Source organism: Bradysia coprophila, unplaced genomic scaffold, assembly GCF_014529535.1.
Source record: "Bradysia coprophila strain Holo2 unplaced genomic scaffold, BU_Bcop_v1 contig_138, whole genome shotgun sequence".
Classification (NCBI taxonomy): Eukaryota; Metazoa; Arthropoda; class Insecta; order Diptera; family Sciaridae; genus Bradysia; species Bradysia coprophila.
The window spans coordinates 5,336,499-5,346,801 of NW_023503409.1; the positions used below are offsets into that span (position 1 = coordinate 5,336,499).

The window sequence follows — 10,303 nt, forward strand, 5'->3', positions numbered from 1 at the left end:
ATTGGGATTAAAATTGAAACTTGACAAAATGGCAAGTTTTCTAAAACGTGTTCTAAACATTTAGAAAAAATATTTTTGCTAAAGTTTATTCTTATGGATTGGTATTCAATTACCGTCTTCAACACAGTACCAAATTATAGACTCAAAAATAGAACACCCCAACTGTACATACCTGAATTACATGTGGGCGGTTCACCTTGCCATTCGTCTGTGTCCAGATTGCAAAGTAGTTCTGATTCGCCTTGTAAGATGAATCCATCATTACACACATATGTTACAGAAACTAAATCACCATTGTCATCTTCCACTAATGGTTTGGTCCACCCATTTTCCAAGTGTGGCGGCCGATCACAATTTGTATGAACACTAGCAACGTCTGAAATTAAATTTTCTGGTCATAAAGTGGACATATTTTTCATGGTCATGTTACATTTCTTAGCAGGAATTTAATTTTTTCAATCAGGGCACATAACGATTTTAAAAACGGATCCAAACGCACTCATTTTCATATTATTTTGAAATGAACGCCTTCAAGATAAATCGACAGATTTTTAAGAATCTACCATACCTGGCCTGTACATTCATTGGTTTTGGTATCAAGATATAATCAAAAAAAAAAAAACTGTGACTTTTTCGCTCAGTTATGGCTTGATTGACCTAAAATCTGTTATTTCTCTGTATACGACCTCAATAATGGGATGGCATCCCAAAATTTTGTCTCTGCTTTCGAAACAGATGAAAATGCCATTTTTGAAGAAATGAAATAAAAATATGAAGCAATAAGAGAGTTCAGTTTACATGACTCTGATGAAGAATAACGTTTAAATCAAAAGGGGAAGCTGGTTGCTACTGAAGTAAACATCAATGTCACCGTTCGACTGTGCATGTAAGTGAATAACCTTAAGCAATAAAGATAAAGTGCACTCGAAAAGACAAATGTTACACAAACACAAAACAATATTTTTATTGTTACGTAAAAATCATAAGTCTCTCCGAAGCCAAAACAAACATCAAACGAATATGAACATCACCTATAAACTAAACCAAAACCATAATTCCATGCATACATAACGAACAAGTAAAGCATACACAGAATAGAGCGTTTTAAAATGATTAGTTAGGTAAACTTGTAACATGACACGGTTCTTGATGTTTTGTATATTCTGAAAAACCACAGAAAGATGATGTTTTCTTTCATTCATAATATATATGTTTGGCAAGGGGCTGTGGAATAAACGGAAAAGATTGAAGATTGTTGTATACACATAGATGACGATGAAAGTTATGAAATTATGACACAGAAAGTAGTTGAAAAGATAAATTTTAACAATATGTTTACGGTTTTTGTGTGTATCTTCAGCTATTCAATGAGAATTTAATGACTCAATTAGCGAGAATATGCTCTACCAATGGAAAAAGGAGTTTTTGGCATGCTTGTAAGAAACACTAATTGCAGTATAGGTAATTTAAGTTTCCTTTTTCAGCAAAAAGCTCAAATTCCATACTTCTCTTTTGAGAGTGAGCGTTTTGAAATTTAATTATTTTTATGAAAAAACATTCAACATTGAAAAAATCGATAAAAGATTTATGTTCAAATTAGGTTTTTCCCACATATCAAATGTACAGACAAATTTATGGTCGCATATGAATGAACCAATTCTAAGAAATTAATCAAAATACAAAAAGAGCAGAAAATGTGAAGCTCAGTGGCGCTTCTTCATAGAGACCAATTGGACCATGGTCCAGGGCGCTGGTAAAATGGGGCGCTGGAATATGCGAACAAAAATTTCATACTTTGCATGAAAATTCATGGGATGTTGCCTCAAAGGAAAAAAAAGTCCGCTGCGCGGCTTTCCTATCATAACACTGACATCTTTCGAATACAGTATGAGGAAATTACGCAGACCGCTCAAGTCTTTATCGTCATCCCGTCAGTGTAGAAATTGATAGTTTACTTTATTGATTTAGATCATATCTCTAAACGAGGAATTGAAGGAAATACTAGAAGTTGAAAAGTTACAAGGAATTGACTGGAAATACGAGAAATTTGACGTAAATGAAAGGAAATACGGATAAGTATGACAAACGAAAGAACTAAGCGAATGAAAAAAAAAAACTTGATCTTCTCACTCGCTGCAGGTTTCCGGTCCTAGCTATTCGGTTTGTAAAATACAGTTCACTCACTGATTGATCCTTTCATTTACTTTCAATTTCTCGTATTACCAGTCAATTCTTGTAACTCCTTCAATTTCTAGTATTTACTTCAATTCTTATTATTTACCGGATACTTCGGCAGCTACGACACTGCAGTAATTTCGACGGTTTTTGTTCGTTTTCTTTAAATTTGGAGGAAATCTTAGAAAATTATCGGAATAAAGAAAAGGAAAGAAAAATTTTAGAAAATTGTTTCTAAAAAGTAGACAATGAATTGGATAGTAACAGAAAATATCGTGGAATTCTTAGAAATTATTAGGAATTATAGGAAATAATAGGAATCAAAGTGCAAATCCGCCAAAACGGAATGTACTTTTCTCCTCGTCTCTGGTTCAATTTACAGTCGGAGAAACATAGATTTCGGGATTTTAAGAGGCATCATCGTTTTCATCGTTTTTCTGTATTCTCTCATTTCGCATGTAATTTCAAATGGCTCTTGAGAGAATTACAGAAACGATGGTATCTCTAAAAATCCCGAAATCTATATTTCGACTGTAACGGATTTTTTTTATTTTCGAGCTTAACCGCAGAATAATGTGAATGGATTAAGGGACTGGCAGTTTTTGAACCTTAATTGGAATCCTGCTTTTTTCATGTATCTCAAAAAAATGTCCTACATGTCCTGCTGCAGGACACGAAACATACATTTGGACACTGGATTTCCATTTACTTTTGATTGTACCTTTCCACCAGAATCCTTTTTCAAAAATGTAGACCAATGACGACCGCAATAACGACCACGAGTTTGTTAGCTTTCAATACAGAATAGATTTGGCTGTAGCAGTTTGAACAGCTCTGAGTTTATGGAAATTTCGTTAAATTTTTCTGCTCACTTTTCTTGGAGTTGGTCATTGACCAGTGGTTAAACGAATACAACGAAAACTAAGTTTTATTTAAAGCTTACACATTCGTAACACATATTGCGGTCGTACATTTTTTAAATCAGATTCTGATGAAAAGATATTAACAAAAATGAAGTACGTGACACACAAATGGCTGTAATTTTAGCTAAGCATTGATGCCTCCTAAAGAAAGAAAAATTTTCTCGGGGTATTTGTTCAATCCTGGAAGACTGAATCAGATATGATCAAGGGTAGTGTTTGGTAAAGGCTTGCTTGAAGTCGAAGACGCATGTCTCAATTTTTTTACTCTGATCTCACAAATAAATTTTGACCTATAAATATATTTACAAAATAAAAACAATCAAAAACGAGGCGCTAGATTGTAGTGGTCCAGGGCGCGCAGTATGCTAGAAGCGCCTCTGGTGAAGCTGACATCTTCATCGCCTGAATGAATCAACCTTTTTCGCCTGGAGCGTAGTTTATGTCTGTGCAACAAGTTCATATGGCGATGGCTGCAGATTTCGTTTAAATAAGTATATTCTCATTCTAACTGATTGTTTGGTATAATGGTATAAGACGATTTAAAGGGTCAATAAAAAAACCGAAATGTTATATATCGAAATATATGGAAGTAACAGATTTACTATCAACTATGAGCGGAGATACTTTAAACAAGTAACACAATGGACGGTTTGCGCAAATGACGTATAAGTCACATCTTCATACAAGATGTTCCGGAATGTTACTTATAATTTCCAACTTATAAGTTGACTTATAACTTATACGTCATTTGCGCAAACTGTCCCGTACATTTCATGATTGTAATGGGATCAGCAAACTTTAAGTTGCACTTTACGATTAGCGATTAAGCTTTTGGATGTTATTGGAAACGGGAGGAGTGACACCAGATTAAATCCATCAGTCTTCGCACAATTCGATTTATAGTCAAAACAAACTGTTCTCAAAGTGGGTCTTCACCATTTGATTTTAGTGTAGGTAGTCTGAAATCGGAATGAGCGCTGTATATCAACAAAAACATGTGCTGTGCTGTGATGGTTTTTTTTTTGTGTTTTCGGTGAAAATGAATCCGATACATGTTTATCGCACATAAAACCGAACAGATCGAAGGGTAATGGAAAGACGACAGTTTCGGTTGAGGCATTTTAATTTAAATGGAAAAACGAAGAGAAAAACAAGTCAAACATTAGGAAATGTAAAATGAAAATGAAGAGAAATACAAAATGATTCTGTTTAGTTTTTCATTATAATATTATATGTAGATATACGTATATATACATGCGATGTAAATACGATATATTTATAAATTTTGTTTTGTTTTCTCCGATATATAACTTTTCCTCGCCTAGAGACACTCTTTTTTTCTTTCTTTCTCAATTCTTTTCACAGAATATATGTGAAAGTTCAGAAATGTTATGTTTATTTTAGAATTTATTTTCGTTCGTTCACTATGATTTCTTTTTATTATCAATTTAATAAAAATAAATTTTTTGTCATCTCAGATTTTCTGATTTTTTTTTTGATTTTTTATTTTACAAATTTCAGCAAATTAAAGCTTAATAATTTGATGTTGATATTAATGTGGAATAATAATTTTTCAGAAAGCGACTATTAAGTAAAATAAGAGGATTAAATTGTTCCATAATTTATGGCAGACAGTTTTAGAGAACAAAATCTCTCATCTACTCAAAAAAAAATCAGAGGCGGAAATGTGTTTATATAAATATCATTCAATATGACTTCGACCTCTTAATCTCGTAATTGATTATTCTATTCTGCAGCATAAAAAGCTCTATTTCGCGGTATATTGTTTCAATGCGTCGTCAATCAAATATTATACAATATATTGTCGACATTATTTATAAAATCACATTTTTCTTCAGACAAACATGAATTCGTTCAACTATTATACATCACGGTATGGACAAGAGGAAGCTGAATATACTGAATAAATGCTAAACTAGCAATGTCGGTACCTTTTTCAGCATACTTTCTATGAATATTGCCATGATTTAATATTTATGTATGTAAATACGCTTTGTGGTTTCTACGAATGAAATTGGCTTATTTATGTGTAGGTCAGTAAGGTACATACAATAACGTTGCGAATGGAACACAGTATAAAGTAAAGTAAATATAAATTCTCAGTTGTCCACTTTATCATCGGTTATAATGTTTCTGGTTGTGTTACAGTTGAAACATGTCCTTTTTACAATATTATTAGATAGAAGTTCAGAGTTTTTATATTCTGAAGATCAATTGAATAAAGTTTTCGTTGGGCGAAACTAGAATTCGCTGATTTACAAATTTTTAAATTTGATGAATTGAATATAGGTTCTATCCTAAAAAATTTTGTATTTTATTTGGATGTCGAAAATTATTTTCAGCGTATTCTATCATACATCAAAATTTTGCTTATTTGTTTCCCAATTGTAAAAAGTATTGGTAAAGTTAGCAGAATTACCAACGTTTGTCAACATGCGACCAGCGCGCCATCTTAATTATTCACAAGAAGGCTCTTGCATTTATTTCAATTCCAATTGATTAAAAGTGACGAATTTAAATAAAAAAATTTAAAGGGTCAAATTCTAAAATTTAAAGGATATTTGGTTTGATTCTTTGCTAAACATCCCGATACTTTTATATGTAAATTGTAACAACTTCTTGTGAATAATTAAGATGGCGCGCTGGTCGCATGTTGACGAACGTTGGTAATTCTGCTAACTTTACCAATACTTTTTACAATTAAAAAACAAATAAGCAAAATTTTGATGTATGTTAGAATATAAAAACGCTGAAAATAATATTCGACATCTAAATAAAATAAAAAAATAAAATAAGGAGAGAACCTAATTGAAATAAATTCATATGCGAGAGCCTAATTGTCAAGTGTCGTCGGAAAGTTTAACTTCAAATGGTATTTTTTTCCTTTGACAACGACGACTAATTATGTTATTTACGGCCGTTGCCATTTTGCTATTTTTTCTCAAATATGATTTCAGCATTCGTTCACCCTGGGGTTGGAGATGAAATTAGTTATTTATGCAATCGGATTAAAATAATTATTTTAAGCGTCGAGTGCATGACTACATGTGTAATTGTCACTGCAGTCTTTAGGCCGCCGGCCGAGTGTGATACATCGTGTGACTAAATAATTATTAAACTCGGAATTGCATACAACGTTTCACAATGAACGAAACGAAAATTTTACTTTTCCACAATGAGTGGAGAAAATTATTATTTTTCTGCTTCAGTATACGAGAGCTGTTATTGGAATGTGCTTTTTTAATTCCCTATTTTTTGAATAGGTACACATCATAGCTTTCGGTGCTTCTCCGAATTTTATGTAATAAGCATTCCACTTTACAATTCAGTTTTTAAGTCTTCCTTGCAACTAATTTATTATGAGCTGAGCATATGTACTAAATGCTATGCAGATTAATAATCAACCATATATTTTCTATGAAAATGAAAAACGAAAACAAATGAGGTTTTCTGACGAGATTGAATGAAAATGTTTTACTTTTGCACAAGTTTCACATTTAAAAATTCGGCGAAGAGGAGAGCTTAGAGTAATACAGCGAAAAATTTATTATGTTACCTTCTATTAGGTAACCATAGAAGAATAAGCTGTGAATATTGAAAGATATCGTATTATTACGCGCTTTGATGAACTATAAGCTCCAAAATAGATTGAGAAAAGAATCCTGAATTACTCTGATAAGCTCATTGATATATTTATCATTGCCAATTCGGTAATGGTTTAATAAAAAGAACTTTATATTTAACTGATAATTGAATCTAATTTTGATGGTTTGGTGACTCTTGTCTGCCGCTCAGCTCAGAATTTGAGCTTTGACTCACCTTATATTGCAAAATGCAATGTTAAACTAAAGAAGTACTAGATTAGGTATCAAACACAAAGAGATACTTGTAACAAAAGATGTAGCAGATCCATTCGTTATTTGTATGTATATTGTATACGCTTTATAAAATTCTATTGTTCAAAAATGGGGCTCGAAATGAGTGTCAGGCCTCACCTCTTAGAAAACAGTAACATGATGGTTCTATGTCGATATCAGAAGCTAAAACTTAAACAGGTCAATTTAAGGTAATAATGTCCGGTTGGTGTCGGAAAATCTAGAACACGAAGAGTGAAAATATCACACTTTCGAAATAAATATTGTTTATCTAGTGCTGAAATAACACGACTTCGTAGCTCATTTCCGGCCAAATATAAACAAAACTTTGTTCCTAACTTATGCTAAAGGACTTTTTTGATTTTGATTTGATTCCAGAACTCGTTAGGAAAAATACTATTTCACAATCTCGCAGACGCAAATTCAATACTACGAACACCCTCACTCTGTCTTCAACTCAATGTGTCCTTTAAAAGGACTCCTTTTACAAAATTTCAGTAAGAATAAGCGTGCGAATTCTTCTTTACACGTATAGTTGAAAAGTGCGTTGAATTTACACAATATGTCAGTTTATCCGTTCCCGTCGATTTGAACCTGAAATTTACGTGTTTTGAGTCTTGGCCTCACACACACACACATGAGGAATGCAACTACAAAAACATTGACCAACAATTGGGTTATTAAAGCATCTCCTGTCGCGACCTAAGACAATTGAATTGATTATAAGGCCTGAAACTGACCAGTTCTGTCCGATTTTCCAGAGACTGAAATTGACAAATTCTTGTGCCTTATTCCAAAGCATAAAATTTTAAACTGAAGATAGAGACAATGTTAACCTATGTCAAAAGAAAAAAAAGTTCACCAGAATCTATGTTCTTTTTCAATTTTAAATGAAAATTTTAATTTTTATTATCTTAAGTCTTCCAGTCTCAAACTAATGGAATTTCCAGCAATAAAAGCTCAAAGTGGTCGTGCAGTGCATTTGGTTATCCTTTCGCAAAAACAAAACAAATTGCGTACTATAGCCAAGAATTTATTATTTTCTCAGCTAATTTTTCTTCGGTTAGAGCAGTCTTGTCTGCAAACTTTTTTATGCATGAAATAAATGTTGAACAATGAAAAATTTATGAGATTGCTTCAGTCATTGGCTGATGGAATATGGAATTGCATTTTTTTGCTGTTGTTGTTTCTGCATACTATTAATATCATATTGTTTAATAAAGGGAAAAAAAACTTACATGTTGCAAATGACAGTAAAATAATCCAAATTAAATTTTTCGATTTAAATTTCATGTTTAAAAATACTTCGTTTTCAGTCAAAAACACACTCTATGTCACAATTTTCAATTATTACAATAATGAACTCATACACAACCCCATTTAAACATCCCTCTACAGATGTTTCCACATTTATTTGATTTTATTTTTTTTAATTTACCCGCGGAATTTACTTTATTTAAAGCTCGTTAAAGTTTGTACGTAATTAAAAACTGATCTTTAAAGCATAAATATGAATTTAATGAAAAAGAAATTTAAGAAAAAAAAATAGTTGAAGTGAGTAAACGTTTGTATGCATTCGAAACGGAATTTTGAATGTGATCTATCGCGCACGGTCAGCCGGTGACTGAATTAGAAAAACCGAAACATAGAAGTGAAGTCAATGGAGTCGACGAAAAACAAAAAAGTAAGAAAAGAAAAAGAAATATTTGTTTTACGCATCCACCTCCTCAACTCTCGAACGAATCGAGTTAAAAGATGTTAAAGAGATTAGATCAACGCACATTATTAGGATTTATTATGCCATGTTAGCATACAGAGTGAGCGCATCGTCGTTTTTACGCGTTCTAGCACCATATTGCACTTGCAAAGATAAATACATATTCATTTTATTAATGTTTGAATACCAACTACTAAAATGTGTAGAATTTTATGGCATGGCTATTATACTAAGTCATGGAATTTGAAACTAATTTGACATGATTTCTCATAGATGATTAGCACATGTTTTTCGAAAATAATTATTGAATTGATTACAGGTCGTTATTTGTAACATGCGATTAATCGACAAACGGATTATTCCTCATGATATAGGTTAGTTGTTATAGTTGGAAATTTGTATTCATAAATGTGATGATTGTGAGGCACAAAGTTAATTTATTCCTAACGGAAAGAGTATTGTCAAATAATCATCAAATATGAAATCTGTAACTTCTTTTGTTGAAAGTATCGCCTAGTGTTTGTTACACAATCTTTTGCATGCATCAGATGATGTTGAAAATCTTTGGTAGATCGTTTCAGAATGCAAACGAAAAATGAACAAATGAAAGAAAATTCATCGCTAAGCCTGTCACATACGGCTATTCGTCTGTTATCGATAACGACGACAAAAATAATTACAAGATCTGCGTAATATACGGTCCTTTAAATTGTAAAATACATGTTAAAAAAATTGAAGTACAAGATTTGAAATCAACAGATTAAAATAGTAGATTACATTGGATGCTGCGGAGTAGGGTCGGTCGATTTGTGAATATTTTCCATCCTAGCATCTGGACCTAGCTGATCCGACTCAGCGAAGTCTAAAGAAAATTTTACGACCAAAAAAAATATTTTCAAAAATGTTCTATGCTTTGCCCAAGACGATTTTTTGAAAATATTCTAGTTTTTCGAGGTATTGACAATCTAAAGGCTTTATTGTCTATGCCAAAAAGTGAATTATTGGTAAAACGGTCTTAGTATAAAATACAGGGTCTACTCTAATAAACAAACCCAAAAGACACATCCTTTTTATGACGAACATACTTTTTCCGGGTAAACAAGTTTCGCAGGTTTCCGATATTTTTATTTGAGAGAGGTTTCTTTTGCAGATTTTTCCTAAAAATGAGTTTAAATTTTGTCGCACAATAGCTTATTTTAAAGCTACGTTGATAGGGAACCAAGAACATAAACGATTTAGAGAAAAATATCAAATGCGGTCGAGTGATCGCCATGAGAGTGACTAAAAATTAGCCATTTTCGGCCTATTAGGAAGAATTATATTCGTGAAAAAGCTCAGTTCTCAACTGTTTTTGGTTAGAAATGTGTTATTAACGGCCAAAAACAATATTCATAATGAAAAACATGATTTATTTATTGTTTAGGGAAGATCACTTTTCCATGTATGTCAAAAAATGGCTAATTTTTAGTCACTCTCATGGCGATCACTCGACCGCATTTAATATTTTTCTCAAAATCGTTTTACTTCTTGGTTCCCTATCAACGTAGCTTTAAAATAAGCTATTGTGCGACAAAATTTAAACTCATTTTTAG

At 32.3% G+C, this 10,303-nt stretch overlaps 1 protein-coding gene across 5 annotated transcripts in view; it reads right to left on the reverse strand.

The window, feature by feature from the left end:
• The window catches only part of LOC119073439 (fibrillin-1), a 39,303-nt gene extending 30,678 nt beyond the window's left edge, over positions 1-8,625 (reverse strand). For all 5 annotated transcript variants that reach the window (XM_037178925.1, XM_037178924.1, XM_037178926.1 and 2 more), the window contains exons 1-2: positions 8,233-8,625; positions 173-376 (exon numbers count right to left, since the gene is read on the reverse strand). In XM_037178925.1, the coding sequence (XP_037034820.1) occupies positions 173-376; positions 8,233-8,287 (259 nt within the window). In that variant the 5' untranslated portion in view covers positions 8,288-8,625. The remainder of the gene's footprint in view (positions 1-172; positions 377-8,232) is intronic.
• Positions 8,626-10,303: the final 1,678 nt, after the last annotated feature.